The sequence below is a fragment of the Ictalurus furcatus genome, chromosome 7, assembly GCF_023375685.1.
Source record: "Ictalurus furcatus strain D&B chromosome 7, Billie_1.0, whole genome shotgun sequence".
Classification (NCBI taxonomy): domain Eukaryota; kingdom Metazoa; phylum Chordata; class Actinopteri; order Siluriformes; family Ictaluridae; genus Ictalurus; species Ictalurus furcatus.
Genome location: NC_071261.1, coordinates 9096447 through 9119917, shown reverse-complemented (window position 1 = coordinate 9119917; position 23471 = coordinate 9096447). Strand labels below are relative to the sequence as shown.

General features: G+C 39.5%; 1 protein-coding gene across 3 annotated transcripts in view; it reads left to right on the top strand.

Annotated features, from left to right (window-relative positions):
• Positions 1-1233: 1233 nt before the first annotated feature.
• Positions 1234-23471, top strand: part of cacnb2a (calcium channel, voltage-dependent, beta 2a) — a 68631-nt gene continuing 46393 nt past the window's right edge. Inside the window, exons 1-2 of one of the 3 annotated variants that reach the window (XM_053628245.1) lie at positions 1234-1764; positions 3616-3708. In XM_053628245.1, the coding sequence (XP_053484220.1) occupies positions 1699-1764; positions 3616-3708 (159 nt within the window). In that variant the 5' untranslated portion in view covers positions 1234-1698. Of the gene's footprint in view, positions 1765-3615; positions 3709-18997; positions 19390-23471 lie in introns of those variants that run through there. The other 2 variants (XM_053628247.1, XM_053628248.1) reach the window with 2 other exon arrangements.

Sequence of the window (23471 nt, the reverse complement as noted above, 5' to 3'; positions counted from 1 at the left end):
TAGTAGCCACTTGAATGAATGAATGAATGAATGAGTGTCCATCTGAGTCTGAAGCTAAGGGGCCAGGTTGTTGGAAAATCTACAAAACAACGAGAATTTAGGTCAGATTTACAGACAGATTAAAAAATATATATGTGTAGGAATAGGCTTGAAATATTCACTTATTAATTTATATGCAAAAATATATAAATCTATAATACAAAAATTACACGACACTAACCTCAGTGCTGTCTAAAGCTTAGGTTTGTCTCAAAACACAATTGACGGTAATGTAATGTAAAAATTTCAAATATTCACAAAAACTGTTTTTATATCATGAGGTCATAAAGGTGTCTCAGCTCCTGAAAGTTGTTTATAACTGTGTTGTTTAATGTGTACCTAACATCTGATGAAGAGAGAGAGCGAGAGAGAGACAGATACAGATAGACAGAGACAGACAGACACACAGAGAGAGAGAGAGAGAGAGAGAGAGAGAGAGAGACAGAGAGACAGAGCCAGACAGAGAGAGAGAGAGAGAGAGAGAGAGAGAGAGAGACAGACAGAGAGACAGAGAGAGACAGAGAGAGAGACAGAGACAGAGATCGAAAGAGAGAGAGTGTAATAGTGAGTGTGGGGAGAGAGGGGGAGAGAGAGGGAGAGGAAGAGCGAGAGAAAGAGAGAGAGAGAGAGAAAGAGTGCACACGTTGAATGGCATAATAGTGAGTGGGGAGAGAGAGGGAGAGAGGGAGAGAGAGAGAGAGTAATAGTGAGTGTGGAGAGAGAGAGAGAGGGAGAGAGCATAATAGTGAGTGTGGAGAGAGTGAGAGAGAGGGGGAGAGAGAGAGAGCGAGAGAGGGAGGGAGAGAGAGAGAGCGCGCATAATAGTGAGTGTGGAGAGAGAGAGAGAGGGAGAGAGTGTAATAGTGAGTGTGGAGAGAGAGAGAGAGGGAGAGAGCGTAATAGTGAGTGTGGAGAGAGTGAGAGAGAGAGGGAAAGAGAGACAGAGAGAGAGCGAGAGAGGGAGGGAGAGATAGAGAGCGTGTGTAATAGTGAGTGTGGAGAAAGTGAGGGAGAGACAGAGAGAGACAGAGAGAGAGAGAGAGAGAGAGAGAGAGAGAGAGAGATAGAGACAGAGAGAGAGAGAGAGAGAGCGTAATAGTGACTGTAAAGAGAGAGAGAGAGACAGAGAGAGAGAGAGAGCGTAATAGTGACTGTAAAGAGAGAGAGAGAGAGAGAGAGAGAGAGAAAGAGAGAGAGTAATAGTGACTGTAGAGAGAGTGAGAGAGACAGAGAGAGAGAGAGAGAGAGAGAGAGAGAAAGAGAGAGAGTAATAGTGACTGTAGAGAGAGTGAGAGAGAGACAGAGACAGAGAGAGAGAGAGAGAGAGAGCAAGAGAGAGAGTAATAGTGACTGTGGGATGGAAAACAGCAGTTGAATGAGTCAACATACTTAATCCCGAATGGGACTGTTTTATACTCCTCCAACACCGGTGTTCTCTGACAGTCCTGTCGTCTGCCGCTTGGTTCAAAATTTCTAACTAACATAAATAAACACCATCGTGTGAAAACGCTTTGTGCCAAGTGCACACTCCACTGAGAGCGCGAGGAGATATCATCTGTCTGTATCTGCCAGTATTTCCTCGCTTAAAGATCGAGATTTTTCAACCTGAAGCTTCACAAACCGTTTCATCGAGAAGAATGTCCAGTGGTGGTGAACAGCATGTCCAAAACGCCTTCAAGTTCACTGGAAAAACAACAGGACACACTCGAGAACCCCGCGCTTCAGGTGAGTGAGGTTCAGCAAGGTGTTCATAGATCAATAACACATGCAATTATATTCAATTCATTCTGCTGTCGAGAAGTGTGAAGGTAAATAACCTCTGCGTCGATTTACTTCAAACTGCTTCTCAACGTGGAAGTTTTAGTTTTGTTAAAACCAACCAATATCAAAATGATTCGGATTATTATGGGATTGTTGATTTTACCCTGTTTGACTGGGCAGTTAAAAAAGTATGACTTTAATCCAAACCTTTTAATAATAACTCAACTAATAGCTGGAGCCAAATGTTTTCTGACAGTGGACACTAGGAACATAGGAAACAGTAGTTCACAAAGCTATATATATAATAAAAACAAATGATGCTACTTTATCTGATTTGTAATGTCAAAGATGTGCTTGTGTCTATTCAAAGTCAACCCATTTTAAACAATTGTCAGCTCTCTATATAGTACATACTGAATATAGACCATTTTATTCTCATACAGTATTTAGAGCTCAGGGATTCCCAAACACTTTGCAGTCAGGAACCCTTAGAGAAAAGTTAGATGAACTTCAGATGTGAAATCTTTCACTTTCAGATGTGGTTTTTCCTCACTGAATATTTATTTTTCATACTGTTGTGATTTCAGGGCATAAGATTATTCATATAAATCACATGAAAAACTGTGTATGGGATTTTTTTTTCTGTAAGGGAAGCACTTCCAGAATACATCCACAGACCCATTTATACACGTTAGGCTATTTTATGAATACGGTCCATTAATTTAGGCCATATTAGGCATATACACCTATAATCGTATTTATTTACTAGAATCACTGGAGCCTGATCATCACATACAGGATGAAATCCATCATGTTAAATTGTAGATACAAAATATTACATATAGTTTGTATTATACTGACATCAGTTTTTTTTAGGTTTCATTAACATTTGCAGTTATATTCAACTTAACATTGCTTGTCTTTACATTAGCTATTGTTAAATTGGGAAATGAACAACGCCCTTTAAGGAACAGTGTTGCTGGCGTATACGCATTAAATTGAAATGACAAAGTTTGGAACTGTATACAGATAATAATCCAATGAATAAAATAAAATAAAAAGCTCTCTAAGAGAATCACAGATCCCCCGGATATACGGAACAAACCAGTGGAGATCTGCAGACCCCACTTGAAGAACCATGAACATAGTGGAGTGTTTCCCAGTTCTGGTTGAGCAGTCCTTCTGCTCTGTAGATATTATAGTGTTATTTTCCCCTCATATACCCCACTGTGCTCATCAACTTCACTTGACTGGACGTACTAGAATTGTACCAATGCATAACAACTGCATTTCCAAATACTAATGCGATGATCTAGTGAGTTATAATAAATATTGAAAGAAGAGGTGTATTAAAAATAGCAGCATGAGCAGCTGGAATGCAATAATACAATAACAGCAATGGCAACAAGTGTGACAGCTAGCATATAATTATTATATTAACATAGTAAACAAAGAAACAGTGTAGGGGAAATGGCCATCACTCTCTGCTTTTGTATATCTCTTTCTGCCTATCTCTCTCTCTCTCTCTCTCTCTCTCTCTCTCGCTCTCTCTCTCTCTTCTATCCTTCTGTTTGTCTCAGTTTTAACTGGGGTTGACAGTACTAAAATAAACATACCCACCCGACTCAGAAAGACTTGGCAGAACTTTACATGGCCTTAGGGAATAAGCCATTTACAAAAAGTCATTTGCGATCAGCGAAAAATGTTGTGCGGTTGCCCCTGGCGACATGTGAGCTGGTTCAGTCTCCTTTTGAGTTACACTCATAGTATTGTCACTAAAAATGCTTCATTCACGATTTTCCCACATTTTTGCAGTGTCACAGGAGAAGATTTGGCAGAAAAGGAAGGTTCAAAGGTTCCGATGGAAGTACTAGCTCAGACACTACAAACAACAGCATTGTACGCCAGGTAAGAAGACTGCTCTTCCTGTGACTGCTGCAGACTGGACTACTGATTGCTTGCGTTTCAGATTGTACATGTAGCTGAGAGAGCAGATGCTGCTGCAGGTGTAAAATAATGAAGCGCTTGCAATGAAGTCATTTCAGAGTCACAATAATAGTATTATTTCAGTGCTTGATGTGGTAGATACATATCAAGTGCATATTAATTGTTTTATCATACTTACGTAATCACTTGCCATCTCTCTCTCTCTCTCTCTGCTGTGAGAGTGTGTTGGTGGCCACTGACAGGCATCGATGATATCAGTGTGGGTGATGTTTTCCAGACTCCTACCTGCAGTTACACAAGCTGAATAGAAGCTTTAGGTAATGCTTAGGTCACGCAGTACAGGTTAATAGAGACGCGCATACGCACACTAGCATTCTTGGCACCGAACAGCTGAACTGTCAGAGAAAGTGATCGATGTTTTCCTGTTAGACCGTGTGAAGTACTGTGTGTAGAGTGTAAATGTTTGTATGCATGAGTGTGAGTGTGTGTGTGTCATAAAGCAGAGGTGCTCCCGCAAGAACACAGTGTTTATGATCTGGGAGGCGTCTGGTCTTTGTTGCTCTGACCGCTGCTCTGCTCTTCTCCTCAACACAAACCTCTGCAGGCATGCTTCTGCCTTTTAAGGAACAGTGACACACACACACACACACACACACACGTAAACCACAAACAAAGATGAATATATTCAGGTTTCTGACCATTTGTTACTTTTACCCTGAAGTAAGTTTGCTCTTGAATGTTGGTACGTTTATCAGGTGTCTGTCCTTACTGTGATTTCATGAAGTCTGATCTTTGCCATTATTGACAGGATGACAATATACTGTGTCATGAAACTTCCCAATTTCATGAAACGTCCAAATTTGCTCCTAAAAAGTAGAGAGCTGGGGAGATAGATTAAGAGAGAGGCTGTGAGAAAAAGAGAAAAAGACACAGTAACAGAAGAGAGAATCATTTTGTCATGTTTGAAAAAATAGCCTGAATAACTCTGCTTAATCACCATTCCAGTAGTAAGTGCATCCTGAAATAGCCCAGCTTCCAGTAACTGTTCAGATGTTATGATAGAAAATGTTTTTACATTGTTCTTCTGTCATCATAACCCAATGACCTTAATCTACCCTTCCCTATACCACTTCCGCTACCACTGAGAAGTCAGTTTCACATTTCAAGTATCTTTTGGAGATATTTTTACAAGATTCAGTAACTTTGTTCTGACTCAGTTGGAGATGTCAGCAAGTCAGATATTTACTTTTACCCAGTAGGCAATGAGTCAGACTCCCATCATGCATGTGGGCATGTACGCAACCAATCATTGGCTGGAAGAGTCACGGGGTGATAAGTGGGAGATTGTGTTCCATCATACTCTTTACACCTACCTCTGTACTCAGCTTAGAAAGGTGAATTCAGTGGAGAAAGGGAGAAGATGAAGCTGGCGCTTTCTATCCTCTGCACTGTACTAGCAAGAAAAGCAAGCTTACTGTATTTCTAACAATTAATACCATTTATAATCATTATCCAATCCTCTTTATTAAATTAACACTTTTAAAAATCGCAAGACACATATTCACTCATCAAACATAAATGAAAGGACTCATGTATTCCTATTTATGCATAACAGGAACATGCTGAATGTAAACATGTTTTTGGTATAATAATGTTTATACTAGTTGCTATTAATACTTAATGACAGTTATAACCACTGGCACGCTAATTCATACATCCAGACATTTTGTTCTTCACTCTGTCTCTTAGGTAGCTAAGTAATGATAATCATCTAGCCCATTACTGTTGGCTCTTTGTGCTGTGTTGTAGAACCACAGTTCGATGCGTGGCATTGTATGAACAAAGCAGAAGTTTGTATTGGACACAAAGGGACCTCATAGGACACTACAAATGTATTTTGTTGAAGGCAAAAGATTGGTACTGGATAACTTCTAGTCACAGTGATGTGCACTGTACACGTTTTTAATTACACAAAACTTTCCGTATGTAATACTGTTGTTACTATCTTTACAAACTATTCAGTGGGTCACAGCCTTAAATATTCCTTGAATATGATTCAACGTGCCACTCACAGCTGTCATATTAGTCCATGTATGATATAACGGCACAGTGCAAGCCGTGTTAAGAAAGATTCTTCCACAAGTTGCTTGTAATTACTGATTTCTACCAGAGAGGTCTTCAGATCTGAAAATAACATGACTTTATTGGTTCATTCATCATTTATTCATCTTCAGCGACTGACTCGGCGCACGGGGGATTAGTGGTTTGCACGTTCGCCTCACACCTCCAGGGTTCGATTCCCACCGTGGCCCTGTGTGTGCGGAGTTTGCATGTTCTCCCCGTGCTGCGGGGGTTTCCCCCGGGTACTCCGGTTTCCTCCTCCAGTCCAAAGACATGCATGGCAGGCGGATTGGCATGTCTAAAGTGTCTATAGTGTATGAATGGGTGTGTGAATGTGTGTGCATGGAAGGAGCCTCCCCTGGTGCACCCTAGGCAATGTTCAGTATGATACTGCCGAGCGGCTAATCCTTCCACCACGATGGTTCCACTATGAAGTGGAACCTCGACATGAAAAGAAGAAGAAGAAGCAACTGATTTATCCTGGTTAGCATTGCAGTTGATCCAAAGCCTGTTTCGGGATCATTGGCCATGATGTGGGAATACACTTCAGATGGGTTGCCGGTCCAGTCCAATAAAGACGTTTATTGCTGACAAGATCACATTTGTCCAGTTGAGTATCATACAGATGAGCAACAATTTAAAGGAGGAAAAACCAACATAAAATGTCTTGGTTAAGTATAGCATCACCATGAGCTGCAAGAACAGATTCAATGCAACTTGGAACAGATTTGAAGTGTCTGGAACTGTACAGGAGGAATGAACAGAGTTCAGCACTGCTCATGACATTTACTGTGAGTGCTTTCCAAGCACTGAACTGTACTGTTTATTTTACAGTCAAAAATAATAATACATAAGCTCTCCAGAAGGGTCATCAGGAAACTAGGCATACAAGCACAAAAACTACAAAAATACAGTAGCAAGAAAAAATGGTGAACGCTTTGGAATGATCTGGATTCCTGCAGTAATTACTCATATAAAGTGGTTTGACTGTAGACATAATTATATAACGAACACAATCTGTAATTACAAACAAGAAATGATTCTCGTCATAAACAGTAACTGCTTATAAGCAAGCAATAAGTATATAGTTATTGAATGATTTCTATAATCGATATCAATGATCCTACAAAGATGAATTAATGAACTATTTATAAAGTAGTTGCATGTCGTTTATTAACACCAAGATCTAATAATGGTCAACTAAACTTGATAAATGTGTTTGTTAACACTAGTTATATCACAGCACTGCCGAATTCTTGAATCTGATTGGTCAGAACAGCAGCTCTGGCATTACATCCAGCTGAAATTCAAACCACATGTTTGTATTATTGCAGTTCTGATACTATAATTGCACTGGTACGTTATTGTTTCTATAGCAACTCAATCAGAGGCACTCGTATGGCAGACGCTCAAACATTTAAGACTAAAAATAAAGCGTTTTGTTATTTAACATAGATGTATAATTGGTGATATGGGGAAGCTTTCTGTAAGGAGACATTTATTCAGTATTTTTAGTCTCGGGTGTCAGCGCTGTGAAACAGTCTTCAGCAACAGAGGACTTTTAGATTTTTTCAGTAACATAAACTGTGTAGGTGTTTGTTTGGGGTTTTTTTTTTTTTGTCTTATTACCTTCAAGGAAGAGAAAAAAAGAGAGAGGCTGGTGAGGGAACACCTGTTTTAGATGTTGTGACATAAGTGATACCAAGAACTAGCTCCTACAACATTAAATGTACATATAAATGGCTAAAAGAAGGATGTACATTAGCTAATAAATAAAAATTTGTAATCGTTGGAAAATTGCTGTGGTGTAAGAGCACTTCATGATGTTATATATCACACCAGTTTTCCTATAACCGCATGCTCCTTTGTGTTTTATTCCTGGCTTGATACATTATGTAATACTGTGTTTCTATTAATAAGTCAAAGTTTAAATATGCTAATGAAATCATGTAACATAACACATTTTCATGAATGTGGTTATTTCGGCAGGACATGTTCAAGCTTGAAGTGCTTGACTTGCTTTTCATAGATCATGTCTGGAAGTCTACTAGGATGGTGCTGGTGAACAACAACAAAGGTGAAGGACGCCATCAAATTAAAGAAGGAGACCATCTGTGTGATGGTGATTAGATTGAGAGCAGCTCAGGAGGGGAATACGAGACCATGAAGAAGCTGTGCTAAGCAAGTACAGGGGAGCACTTGCCTTACTGGAGATATTCCTGAGTGATGGAAGGAGCACGTTGAGCCACTCTTCACGAGGCAGCGTCAGATATCTCAGGTGTTTTGGGGTTCATGGTTGAGGTGACTGTAATGGGTGGTTAGAAACCCTTAAATGGGCAAGCCTGCAGGTGTGGATGAGATTCAGCCAGAGATGTTGACAGCAGTGGACAAGGTTGGGGTTGTGTGGTCAACATGCTTCTTCATTCAGTACGTTTACATGGACAACAATAATCCACTATTAACCTGATTAAGACAATATTCTGATTAAGAAACTACCATGCAATTTTTAATTACCTTAATCCGATTAAAGTCATACTCGAAGTAAACACAAATGGAATTAAGACGTGTGAAGTATTCCTGTTTTAGTCGCATTATCGAGGTGTATTACAGACATGTAAACACCTTAATCACATTATTAACGTCGTGTGAGAGTTTTCACCGATTTTGCGACAGGACACGATCACACACGGCAGTGCTCAACCGTTTTACGGCAAACAAGAGAGCACGGCTGTATCCCAATCCGCGTACTTACCTACTATAGGCCTGTAGTAGGAGAAATACATGTGTCTCGGCTACTATATAGACGGTAAGTACACGGTTTGGGACGCAGCCCATGGTTTAAAGCAGTTGTCTATTAGCACGTATAGCATGACAAATAATTAACTGCACTTGAAGCGTTCGTAAAAAAAAATTTATAAAAACACCCAAAACTGTATACGGTACCATAACGAAGACCAACTGTATGTTGATACGTGAAATTCCGGAGGGAACGTCGGACGATGTGGCGTGGGGACGTAATGATGTGTGCTGTTAATCGAACTATGTTCTATAACACGTAAAACGGGAACATGACAGGAGTATTCTAAAAGCAACTCATGTAAACACCTTAATCACAATATTGTCTTAATCAGAATAAGGTCAATAATTAGATTACTGCTGTCCATGTAAACGTAATCAATGTTGCATTGAGATTTAGCGCACTGCCTTTGGGCTGGCAAACTAGGAAGGTAGTCCTTTTTGTTCTTTCCAAAGGGGTGTTCCAATTATAGGAAAAACATACTCTTCAGCCTCCCAGGAAAAGTCTTGGCCAGGTTTGTGGATATGTGACTCTGACTGATAGTCGATCATCCATTCTACATGTGTTTTTGGATTTGGATAAGGCCTATGATCATGTACCTCGACATTTGTTGAAGAAGTACTGCAAGAGTACAGGGTATCTGGGTCCCTACTTTTTGCAGTCTGGGCTCTGTATGACTGCAGAGAGAGTTGTGTCCACATTCTTGGCTTTAAGGTGAAATCGTTTAAGCTGGGTGTTGAACTTCATCCAGTGTGTGTTTTGTCTCTTGTACTGTGTATGGCTTTCATGGACAGGATATCACGATGTGGCCAAGTTTAAAGAGGTGTGCAGTATGAGTGGACAGATGGGATAACAACTCTGTTATTTGCAGGTGGACAGACCCAGGAGCTACTGGAGAGATTATATCTCACAGATGGCTTAGGAAAGTCTGGGCATTTCTGAGCAGGAAAGGAGCTGGAGTCTGTGGCTGGGGATAGAGAAGTCTTGACTAACCTTCTCAGCCTGTTCCCCCTTCACTAGGACACCACCACAAAGTGACTAGAACTGCTTGTGATTCGGTTGGACTGACTTAGGAGTCCTCTTGACTACCTCTAGGTTTTCACGGTTTTAGGACATGCTTATGGTGCTAAAGTGCTTTATGAATTGCTCTTACACAGAAATAAATTAGCAGGCCTAATATTAGGATTAGCACACCTGGTTTTAGAATTTCTTTTAAATCAGCCAATTTAGAAGTAGTTTTAGCCTTAAGATTGTTGGTGCATATAGTCTCTAGTCTGTATTTTTTATTAAGTGAAATGTTTTATGTAAACTGCCCAATGGCTCTGCTTTGCTGTGTTCATATCAGATCTTAGCCACCAGAGGTTCTTATAAACTATTGCCAACTTCTTTGGCCGTACTAAGGAGAGAATTCTTAAGAAGAGCATATCTGAACATCACATCTGATCTGAAATACGACAACAGAACGAGCTTTCTGACATTAATCGTATCAGCAGTCATTTTTTTCATTAACCATAAAGTTCTGAGTTATACTGAATCAGAACAATCATTTAGTGAATATGTCGTCATAATTTGCTGTATTGATGTCTTTTAGGACACTGTTTCAAAGTTTAACATGTAGAAAAATTGCAATGCAGAGTTTTCTCTGTGGCCAGCTCCTTTCAGCTCATTGTACATTCATGAACTGCAAACATCAACAGTGATGAAAGTGACATGATGATGTCCTTCTTTTGGAAACCATGTAAATATTTGCTCAAATAAACAAAATTATTTTATTTGGAAAGAATGTTCGGTGCAACGAAACCTTGAACCTGTGCAAGGCAGTGGGTCAAGAGTCTAATCCCATGGGTCTAATCTCATTTGTTACTGTGGGATGCATCATTTGTCCAATTTGTTTCTGATGTACAAATTGCAGAATTACACTGCACCCTGGTGGCTGTAATGTATATTTACACATGATCAATCCCCTTTGGGTTGTGCACTAAGCCTTCTGCACTCTTCTGTGTTGCTCTTCCATGTTCCACGTGCTTTGTTCAAGCTTCACACTGTGTGCTATTAGCAAAGCAGAAAATAACATTGTTGTTTAAACCAGTTTGGCTGCCTTTATAGACAAACTTTTTTTTTTTAAATTAAGCTTTATGAATTAAGGTTTTACTCCAGGAGGTGAAAACTAATGTGTCCATACAAGTAAGTAATGAAACTGCATGTTTGTTCTTTAATAATGGGCTGAATCAAAGACTGAGGGATAGAAAGAAAAATTCACTAGATATAAAAATAAGATAGAGAGACTGCTCTAATTTGTGTTTCCAGGAAGGATATCCAAAGCAGTCTATTGGTGTGTGCATGTGTGAGAGAGTGAGTGAGTGAGTGAGTGATTGAGTGAATGAATGAGTGTGTGAATGAATGAGTGTGTGAATGAATGAGTGTGTGAATGAGTGAGTGTGTGAGTGAATGAGAGTGAATGAGGGATTGAGTGAATGAGTGAGTGAATGAGTGACTGAATGAATGAGGGAGTGAGTGAATGAGTGTGTGAATGAGTGAGTCAGTGAATGAGAGTGAATGAGGGTGTGAGTGAATGAGTGAGTGAGTGCATGAATGAGTGAGTAAATGAAAGAGTGAATGAATAAATGAGTGAATGCGTGACTGAGTGAATGAGTGAGTGTGTGAATGAGTGAGTGAGTGAATGAGTGAGTGAATGAATGAATGAGGGAGTGAATGAATGAATGCGTGAATGAGTGCATGAGTGAGTGACTGAGTGAATGAGGGAGTGAGTGAATGAGGGAATGCGTGACTGAGTGAATGCGTGACTGAGTGAATGAGGGAGGGAGTGAGTGAATGAGTGAGTGAGTGATTGAGTGCATGAATGAATGAGTGAATGAATGAATGAGTGCATGATGAATGAGAGGGAATGAGGGAGGGAGTGAGTGAATGAGTGAGTGTGCATGAGGGAGTGAGTGAATGAGTGTGTGAATGAATGAGTGCATGAATGAGTGAATAAATAAGTGTGTGAATGAGTGAGTGAATGAGTGTATGAGGGAGTGAGTGAATGAGTGCATGAATGAATGAGAGGGAATGAGTGAGTGAGAGTGAATGAGTGAGTGAGTGAATGAGTGAGACTGAATGAGTGAGTGAATGAGGGAGGGAGTGAATGAATGAGTGAATAAATGAGTGTGTGAATGAGTGAATGCGTGACTGAGTGAGAGTGAATGAGGGAGTGAGTGAATGAATGAGTGCATGAATGAGTGAGTGAATGAATGAGTGAATGTGTGACTGAGTGAATGAGAGTGAATGAGTGAGTGAATGAATGAGTGAATGCGTGACTGAGTGAATGAGAGTGAATGAGGGAGTGAGTGAATGAATAAGTGAGTGAGTGAGTGAATGCGTGAATGAGTGCACGAGTGACTGAGTGAATGAGGGCGTGAGTGAATGAATGAGTGTGTGAGTAACTGAATGAGGGAGTGAGTGAATGAGTGTGTGAGTGAGTGAATGAGTGAGTGAATAAGTGAGTGAGTGATTGAATGAGTGAGTGAATGAGTGAGTGAGTGAGTGAGTGAATGAGTGAATGAGTGAATGAATGAGTGAGTGAATGAGTGACTGAGTGAGTGAATGAGTGAATGCATGACTAGGTGAATGAGGGAGGGAGTGCATGAGGGAGGGAGTGAATGAGTGCATGAATGAATGAGTGAATGAATGAATGAGAGGGAATGAGTGAGTGAGAGTGAATGAGTGAGTGACTGACTGACTGAATGAGTGAGTGAGAGTGAATGAGGGTGTGAGTGAATGAGGGTGTGAGTGAATGAGTGAGTGAATGAGGGAGTGCATGAATGAATGAGTGCATGAATGAGTGAGTGAATGAATGAGTGAATGTGTGACTGAGTGAATGAGAGTGAATGAGGGAGTGAGTGAATTAATGAGTGCATGATTGAGTGAATGCGTGACTGAGTGTGTGAGAGTGAATGAGGGTGTGAGTGAGTGAATGAGGGAGTGAGTGAATGAATGAGTGCATGAATGAATGAGAGAGAATGAGTGAGTGAGAGTGAATGAGTGAGTGAGTGACTGAGGGAGTGTGTGAGTGAGTGAATGAGTGAGTGAATGAGTGACTGAATGAGTGAGTGAGTGAGTGAATGAGTGTGTGAGTGACTGAATGAGTGAGTGAGTGAGTGAGTGACTGAATGAGTGTGTGAGTGACTGAGGGAGTGTGTGAGTGAATGAGTGTGTGAGTGAATGAGTGTGTGAGTAAGTGAATGAGTGAGTGAGTGAGTGTGTGAGTGACTGAATGAGTGAGTGAGTGAATGAGTGAGTGAGTGAGTGACTGACTGAATGAGTGTGTGAGTGACTGAATGAGTGTGTGAGTGAGTGAATGAGTGAGTGAGTGAGTGAGTGTGTGAGTGATTGAATGAGTGAGTGAGTGAATGAGTGAGTGAGTGTGTGAGTGACTGAATGAGTGTGTGAGTGACTGAATGAGTGTGTGAGTGAGTGAATGAGTGAGTGAGTGAGTGAGTGTGTGAGTGATTGAATGAGTGAGTGAGTGAATGAGTGAGTGAGTGTGTGAGTGACTGAATGAGTGTGTGAGTGACTGAATGAGTGTGTGAGTGACTGAATGAGTGTGTGAGTGAGTGAATGAGTGAGTGAGTGAGTGAGTGTGTGAGTGATTGAATGAGTGAGTGAGTGAATGAGTGAGTGAGTGTGTGAGTGACTGAATGAGTGTGTGAGTGACTGAATGAGTGTGTGAGTGAGTGAATGAGTGAGTGAGTGAATGAGTGAGTGAGTGAATGAGTGAGTGAATGAGTGTATGAGTGAGTGAATGAGTGTGTGAGTGACTGAATGAGTGTGTGTGTGAGTGACTGAATGAGTGAGTGACTGAATGAGAGTGTGAGTTACTGAATGAGTGAGTGAGTGAGTGAGTGCATGGAAGGAAGTACAGGCACAAACTGCTGCACTAAGAAAGCAGAGGACATGGAGATGCGAGTAGTAAGACAAGAGAACGGTGTTTAAATGAGTTTCTGAATAAGGAAGTAGGACGTTGTCCACACTAGACCTGCAGAATTGTAGACCAAAGACACATTCTCATGTTTTGGCTTTTTCAATTTTTCACCAGTGGATATTCGAGAAGAAAACTTTCTCACTCACTACCACACAACCACAGTAGGCCAGTGTAGGCTGATTTACTGACATGTGTGTTTTTATTTGTCCATACTTTTCAGCATTTGTTTATGTAGTTTGAAAACTGCACAGATAATGAATCAGGTAACCAGATAATGTTCACTGAGCATGCAGGATGTTTTAAGGGTCAACAGTGTACCATTATTGCAGTACTGAATTTTGCAGTGCTGATATTCCATAATCCTGCGATCAGCTTTCTAACAAACAATATTGCTTTTGTGTTCTGTGAGCACTCAGGAAAAGAAAACTATCAGGTAAAATTTCTGCTGTATTGGTGCGATTGAGATTTTGGTCAAAATAAGGTGGATAATAGATTTTTAACTATAACATAAAGACCACCCCCTTTAAAAATAAGCACATTCGTTAAAAAATGCTATACGAATGGGAAGACGGCACACCTCGAAAAAAAAAAATAAAGCATCCATTAGGAGTCTGGTACATTGCCAATATATTTTTTGCATGAATAGTCCTTAGTCCTTAATTATCACATCAAATTATGTTACTTTAACCATATGGCTTCCACCCTCAATATTAGGCAGCTTAAAACTGTTTCTCCAACAGTTATTTGTGCATACAATGTAATGAAGCTACAAGATACTAAATCAAGGCCAAATCATAATGTGTGTGCAGTATATAGTCTATTTTTCATCACGCTTTTAATTTGCTCTTTTGAGTTGTTCAATGAATAAAATAATGTCAGTGTTTTTTTGTGCTTTTCTGTAAAGAAACATGCCCATGGTTTGAAGGATGAGTTTGTCAAACAAGGCAATATTCCATGGCTTCACAATACATGTAAAATTGCATTTATTAGAGTTGCATTTATGTATCTATGTATCTATCTATCTATTTATGTGAGTTGACAAAAAGCTTTTGGGCTTCAGATTTGATATTGGTATTAGTGACACAGCTATACATTTGATAGATTTCCAGAAAGCTGGTTATGTCATATATTTCATCGAGAAAGTCAGAAACTTTCAGAAAGTCAGAAAGTCAGGGTATGAAGACTTTCCTGACATACCAGAGGAGAATAAATGCATTTAATAGGCTTACAGGGAGATGTTCACTGCTCTGGAAAGAGTGAGACAAATGTCTACATCCAAATAGAGGCCCTTAAACCTTAAACTGGAAAGTGTGATTCAAAACTAACTGTGTGTGTGTGTGTGTGTGTGTGTGTGTGTGTGTGTGTGATATAATATTTATTTTCCTTTTCTTTCCTTCCTTCCTCCATAAGCCGATATTTATGGAAGCTCAGTGGTGTCACTAGAGAGAAAAAGGAAGGCTTGTCAGCATTTTAACTGCAAAATGAAACAGGAAAGAGAATTAGAAACTTACAAATGCCATACATTACAGTAATGCAAAATGAGGACAGCTAACTGATAATAAGGTTGGTCAAACTTATTTGTTATTTGTTTGAGTTTCTCAAACTCATACTAACATCAGGAGAAAAAAAAAAAAAAACCAAGACAATAAATAATTTAAATGTAGGATGAAGACAATTAAGTATTCTCAGACAAGAGCAAAATTTCATTCATCTTCAGTAACCGCTTCATCTTAGTCAGAGTTGTAGTGAGAACACTGGGTGTGAGATGGGAATATGATCTGGGTGGAACACCAGACCATCCATTAAATAAGCATTTATGGGGGCTCCCAAGTGACACAACTCTCGAAGTTTTCCTTTTTTTTTTTCCCCAAGACCTCATGAATTTAAATCCTGATGATCCTGCGGCCACAGATGTGCGTCTGGCTAATGCCCACCCATATTCATTATGGACAAACCCCATCTTCATGCCATCTGAAAGCCATTAACTAGTAGTTTATGTTAATCAGAGTAATAATTATAATAGCAGTGGTGGCCAGTAGCAGTCAATTACTATAACACCATGGCATACACTTTCAGGCTCCATTACATAGACATTCCAGACACTCTGTGCCATATACTGTACTGGAAAATGATGTAGAAGCTTGCTGTGGTCCGTGCTTAAAAATGCCTGCTCATTCACAATGCACGACTGTTAATTCTAGCTCTTAATTCACTCGGATAATCATCCAATAATGTTTTTTTTGTTTTTTTTTTTTTTGGCAAAGAAAAATGTTCACATGAAGAGAACACAACAACCAAAAGTCTGACTGAACGTCTCATTTGAAATATTAGTCTTGTTCTACTCACTAATGTAGGTGTGTGTGGAGTAAAAATTGTACTGCAGCCACTCACTAGAGGGCATCATAGATATATTGCCTTTTTTTTTTTTTAAACCACTTGTGTTTTAACTGCTAATGTTGTGTATACAGAATCAGTGTCATTTCTGAGGATGTTGTTTAATCTGTGGAATTTAAAAAAGAAAAAAAAAAACAGCAGCAGCTGATTTTAGTGGCTATCGAATATACTGTACAGTCAGGTCCATAAATGATATTGTCATAGATATATATACATATATATATATTTTAGCTGAATTCATTCATTCATTCATTCATTCATTAAATAATGAATATGAGCTCAAAGTGTAGATTTTTAATTTTGATTTGAGGGCACTAACATTGAAACTGGGTGAAAGGTCTTAAAGGAATTATGTAACCCTTGCCCCCCTCCCTCCCTTTTTTTTAAGGGACCAAAAGTGACTGGACAATTGGTCGCTCAGCTGTTCCACTGCCAGATGTGTGTTATTCCCTATTTCACTTTCAAGTAGGCAGATATATGGTCTAGAGTTGATTTCAAATGTGGCATCTGCATTTGGAATCTGTTACTGTCAACTCTCAATATGAAGTCCAAAGAGCTGAATCAAGCTATCATTAGGCTGAAAAATCAAAACAAACCCATCTGAGAGATAACAATAATATTAGGTGTGGCCAAATCAACTGCTTGGTACATTCTTAAAAAGAAAGAAGGCATTGGTGAGCTCAGGAACACCAAAAGGCCTGGAAGACACCACAAAACAACTGTGGTGGATGACAGAAGAAATCTTTCCCTGTTAAGAAAAAAAAAAAAACAATCATAAAAGTTGAGCACATCATATACACCCTCCAGGAGGAAGGCGTATCTGTTTCAAAGTCAACAATCAAGAGACAACTTCACCAGACTAAATACAAAGGGCTTACCACAAGGTGTGAACCACTAGTAAACCTCAGAAACAGGAAGACCAGATTAGACTTCACCTGAAACATCTTAAAAAGTCATTAAAGCTCTGGAACAACATCCTATAGACAGATGAGATACAGAGGTCAACTTTAACTAGAATGATGGGAAGCTGAAGGCAAAATGCCTTACAGACAAGCAAGAAATGAAGACAGCTGCAGTACAGGCCTGACAAAGCATGACTAGGGAAGAAATCCAACATCTGGTGATGTCTATGGGTTCCAGACTTCAGGCAGCCAATGACTGCAAAGGACTTGCGATAATCCAAGTATTAAATATGACCATTTAATTTATGATTGTTAGTTGCCCAATTACATTTGGTCTCCTAAAAAGGAGGGCACCACATATAAAAGGTGCTGTAATTCCTACCCTGTTACATGTGAGTTGGATGTACTTTGACAGGCTGCACTTTGGAGTCCTGTACATAATTCCATTTCCAATGTATACATACACACACACACACACACACACACACACACACACACACACATATATATATATATATATATATATATATATATATATATATATATATATATATATATATATATATATATGTATATAAACATAGACATTGCAATGCTGCAGGCAGAAATACCTTGTTGATGAGAAAGGTCAGAGGAAATAGACAGACTGGTTGGAACTAACAGAAAGGCTACGGTATTAAAACAAAACAAAAAGAACACTCTTTATAACCGTGATGAGCAGAAAAGCATCTCAGAACATTGACCCTTGAGGCAGAAGACCACATAAGGCTCCATTCCTATCAGTCTAGAACAGAATCTATGTTTTTATATCGTGTGATAGGATACCCAAAAGGATTTGAATATCTGACAGTTTTGACCTTGTGGAGGCATTGGCCTGGTGCCCACAAGGAAAAGTGCTTTACAAATCTGTAGCATTTATGTAAAAACATCAAAAAGCACCGTTTGATTACTTATGGTTAGATTTGGGCATAGGATTCATTAGCTGCATTAATAAATATGTCAGTGGTCCTCACATAGTAAGACAAGCATTTGTGTATGTGTGTGTGTGTGTGTGTGTGTGTGTGTGATGGTGCCTTTGTCTGTGTAGCTCTGCAGTATAGAAATGATGGGACAGGTTTCACATTAAGCCCAGAGACAGATGGTTAAAGGTCTAATTATCAAGTGTGCTTGTTTAGGTGTGTGTGTGTGTGTGTGTGTGTGTAATGTATGTGTGTGGTCATTAACAGTATCGGTGCCCAAACATTACATAAAACACTCCACTAAAACTAATAATAATAACGAGCAGCCGGTTCCAAATTGTCCATAGCTTCAATAATGTGTGTGCGTGTGAGTGAAGTACACAGAGACACAAAAACACTAGCAGCTTGCAAGAAGGCGAGGAAAACGGAACCGATGAAAGGATGCCGTGATCACATGGTACCGAGTGAAAGAAGCAGTCGAACGGAAAGAGGTGTAGAGAGCTCGTGAGTGTGAAACGGAGCGAGAACGCAGCAAGGTGGTCCAGTGCTGAGATGTTATCGGTGAAGAGAAAGTGGTACAATTGGTGGGAGAGGCAAGAGAGAATAGTAGTTTCGCTTCTCGGTATTTATTACACTAAACACGACTTCGATTGGCTTTCGAAAAACGTCGTTCATCCCAAGCAGAGCAGAAAACCGTCCCAGTAGACAATGAAAGCAAAGTGGAAACGAGGCCAAGAGAAAGAGAAAGAGAGAATATTTCGTTTGTTATTATGCAAATCCATGTACTTATGTAAAGATTAGGACAGAAGAGCAAAGGTAAAGCTGAGGTTTGCCATGTTCATCATGTTCAAATCTCCATGCCCCAGCCCTAAACACACTGTAAATGGATAATCCCTCGTTTACCTCTATGTCACTGCTCACTACATGTGCCCCATTTCCCCACCCCTTTCCATGTATTTCTGTAATAATACCTGTCTCATGCGTGGCAGCAGATGCCAAATCCTCCTTCCATAATTGGTGGTCTTTCTAAGGCCCAGCTGGGTGGGGTTTCACATATTCATATCTCTCCCATTTCAGTGTTGAGAGTTTCCACAGGCAACAAGGAGGAAGATTAATGGGAGTTTTTTCTCACCTTGCTTCACAGGATTCGGTATCACCTTTCGAGGAGAATGCGCCGATTTCAGCATTTTCTCGTCTTCTCTGTCTGCTTATTATTCCATCGTTCCTTCCTGGGTTTTAGCTTCCGTTAAAGTTCCCATGGCTGTGCTTAATATTGTTTCCGTGGTTATATGAAGCTAAAATGAAGGCGGTGGTTCTGATACAGTGTTCAGGGCTGATCTGAATGGAGCTCCACGTGGATCCTCTTGACTCCACCTCGGAACCAGTCCTGGACAATAAAGCAGTGAGTGTGAAACCGAGGCCTTTCCTCTGAATTGGAGTCTTCACACGGCCATGCACAAAGTACCCAAGAGCAAGAACGTCTCCTGGGTGAGTGTGGGTTGTCTAGATACGGCCAGGATGGGGATTTGAAAACGTGTGTGTGCGCGTGTGTGTGTGTGTGTGTGTTTGGGGGTTGGTGGTGTCACATGCTTCCGAATTGTAATTTTGCAATTAGCAAACTCTAGGAGGAGATTTGAAGTGTTATTTCAACAGTTGGTGCATTTGGAGAAAAAATATGATAAACATAAAAGTTCTTTTGATTGTAAAAGTCTGAGATTAGCATTCGGTTCATAGACGGGCCCCTGTCTGGACCCCACAGACACGTAGATGTATACAGTTTTACAAGCACCACTGCTGAATATTGCAGGGTTGCGGAATTAATTGTGCGAAAGAAGCTCTGCAGTTTGTCATGCAAAACTGCAAGTGATATGTTGGAACAAGTGGTGATAGTTTATTTGCTTGAGGAGGCCTATGTCTGAGTATCCAAATATTTATCACTGCTAATTTAGCAGTCAGTTTACAGCTCCAAACAGTAAGGATTAACATTTGGCAAAATTTACATTTTCAAATATTTATTTAGACTAGTATAAATGTGTTGGTTAGATATTTGCAAAGATATAGGCTTGAGAGTTTTGAACAGAAATGGAAATTGGCAAATTTTCATGAATTGGTAAATTGGCTTTTTTTTATTATTATTTATCATTATTGGTAATTATAAGAAGTGGAGTGCACAGCAGAGACCAAACTGTATTTTTTGGCATTGATGTGAATTGATGAACAATTCACAATCACAATATGTCGTGTGTGCACACACCGGATTGCTGGATATACTGTACTGATTTCTGCAGTATATTAAATTAGCTAATCATCATAAACTTGGGACTCTGTTGTTTTTTGCTCACTACATATAACCTCATTCAAAGTATGTGTAAGGCTGGTGCCAAGATGTCTGAACCTAGAGAGAACTACTCTCTGAGGACAAAGGACGACTTCGAGAACAAACACTCAATCTTTCTCCCACAGAAATAACATCCACACCTGAGATAGCACATCATGCTGAGTGGAGAAGGAAGATCCTCACTTCCTCTCTCTCCCCCACACCCTTCTCTTTCTCTGTATTGAGATCACCATAACAAATTAGCATCTCCATCAGAGTCAGCCTGGAAGATCCTCACTTCCTCTCTCCCCACACCCTTCTGCTTCTCTGTACTGAGATCACCTTAAACACACCCGAGGTCTAAATGCATTGCATAACAAACATGTTTTAATGCGAATAAGATGTCAACTATACATGTTTACTATATTATACAAAAGGTCTCAGTGCAACTGGAAAGTAGTATATTAAATTAACTGATCATCGTAAACTTGAAAATATAAGCAATTTTTGCTCACTACATATAACCTCATTCAAAGTATGGAAATGCATATAGTGCTGTTTTAATAATGCAGTCTTTAATAACACTGCTTGGGCTTTAAACAGTCTTAAACTATGTCCATCTTAGCAAAATGTCTTTCTTGAACAGACTAGCAAAAGAATTTGTGACCGCTGTAAATTTGTCTTCACACTCTTAAATGTTCTCATATTATTCTGGCATGAAAAATTAAATAAGGGCTTCCCAAGTTCTTGGACAAAGGCTCGACCAGCTTAAGTTTGTTGTTTGTTTGTTTTTGTTTTTTTAAATTCCAGACTCATAATATAGGACTACTGTAACGTTTGAATATTTTATGATGTTAGTAACATAACGCAAGTTATTAAAAACCAAAGGAATATACCTTGCACTGATTTACCAGTCTAGTGGGAAGTGTTGTGTTGTCATAGGAAAATAATCCACGCCCGGGTGGTGTGATACAAGCCCGATGTGAAGCAGAGGGGCCTGGTTTATTCTTGACGCGTGAATTTGCGTGTACGTGAAGAAGCAACAGGAACGTGAGTGCCATTTTTCACACGCTCGCATACTTGATGCATGTACTACTGGAGGATTAAAAATGACATTAACCTGAGGGCACGTCAGAGCTAAAACATCCCCGTCTGTCAGGCTTCTATAAAATATTTAGTTAGACGATTTCATGCACGGTGATATTAGACACACTGATGAGAAAACTGGCTAGTGTTAGTACTCAATAATGGTCTAGAATAGTACAGAAAGGTTTTGAGACATAGCACTAGTAAATATAGTGGCGGTAGATGGGTCGGGAAATGTATAGTTTGGATGGAGTTGCAGAGGTTTTTGTGGCAGTCAGGGATATCAGGACTCAGGCCATTTATCTCCACACCAAAGGATTATGCTTCCAGATGGTGTCTGGAGTATGTCATGTGACTCACCGCAGCATCTGTCAGCTTGTTGTGGTCAGTTCTCCACATCCTGTGAACATCTAAGTGAATTCTGTTCTCTTTCTCCATTCTCTATGCACAAGAGTCAGTATTTAACAAGAATTCCTCCAATAATAAAATAAACAAAAAAGAAAGTTCGGTAACACTATTTGTATTTCTTTATAGTATGCTAAAGGAGTCATGTTTGGAAATATCAATGTGTATGCATGTTCAGATGTTCAGATTTGGTTGGTTTCCTATTTAAACAAGAACTGTTTCCACTGAAGTTCTATCAGATTGAAGGCAGATTTAACTACACCAAGCGTTTTATTTAAACCTGCTTTTCGGTGTTTATTGGGGCAAACACTGGACTTGCATTGTGTTAGTATATGTTTACACTTTCCTGTAATGCAGTGTATCTTATTACTGTAATAGGAAACTGTTCAGAATTGTGAATGCTGGCCAGGACCTGCATTATTGAAGGGTTCAGTGTGGGAGCAGCAGACAGTCCGAGTGTCCCTGTGGCACTTTGGGAACGCAAGAATGTCTAAGAAAGTTAAGGTAATGTTGATGGTTTCAAGTGTGATGTGATGTGATGTGATGTGTGTTTGTGTGCCATCTTATAGATTTATTATTTATTTTTGAATCTCTATGCCTTTTTTCAAGCAAACATTGAACTTTGAGTGGTTAGATTATTGTGTTGTGTATGTATGTATGTATGTAAGTATGTATGCAACAGCCTTATATTTATCTCTGACTAGTCTAGGCTTACTGACGAGTGATGTTTGTATCAAAGATTACCGTACATATTACATTTTATGATTGTACTATAACATAAAAGGACCTTAAAAATACGTATAAATTTCCATTTTAAGCACTGAGGTTTGCTGGAGTTAAATAGAGAAATAGGAAAACCATAAAATGGTGCAAGGCAGTGTGTTACCAGGAATGCAATGGGTACCGTGGACTTGCATGTAATCACCTTATCATTAAATCATGGCTAATCAAACTTACCACATGTCTATCAGCCGATAGATGTGCATTTCTCATGGATGTTGCGTAGTGTTTAGATGAATTAAGGTCGTCCATCACTACGACTAATTTTTACAACGAGCTCAATGTATATTAGACATTAAAATTGCATATAATTTACAGACAATTCAATTTAGCTAATTTTATAGAGAAGAGTGCATTTTTGCCCTTGGTGTGGTTCGATTAGGCAGGTTCGATATTAACACAGCAGTTGCACTCTGGTTCGGACCAAAACAACCAGTCTGAGACTGTATGAGCAAGCTGGTCTCGGTCTGCTTCTGGTCCAACTCTAGTACCAGTTAGTTTGATTGCAATGAGAAAGCGATTCAACCTTGAATCAACCTGGATGCAGGAAGATGCTGTATGTTCTGGGTTGCCGGTGACATTTTCCTACTGCTAAACTGACCCGTGAGAATAAACTGACATGGGATGACATTATAGCAATGCAGAAATCTCATATGTTCTGGAGATTTGAAACGACAAACAACAACGAGAAGATGAACAGTTGTTGTAATGCACAAAATATCTACAACTAGTTATTCCACTAATTATCAAAAAACAAAATCTAAGATAAAACAAAGGCGACCTGAGTAAACACAAAATACAGATTTTAAATGATGTTATTTATTGAAGCAAAAAAGTAATCCAATACTAACTGGGCCTGTGTGAGAATGTATTTGCCCCCATAGTTACTAATTCCCCAAATCTATGAAACTGCATTGATAATGGATAATGTTCAGCTGGACTAGACGCAACCAGTCCTGATTACTGCAAACCCTGTTCAATC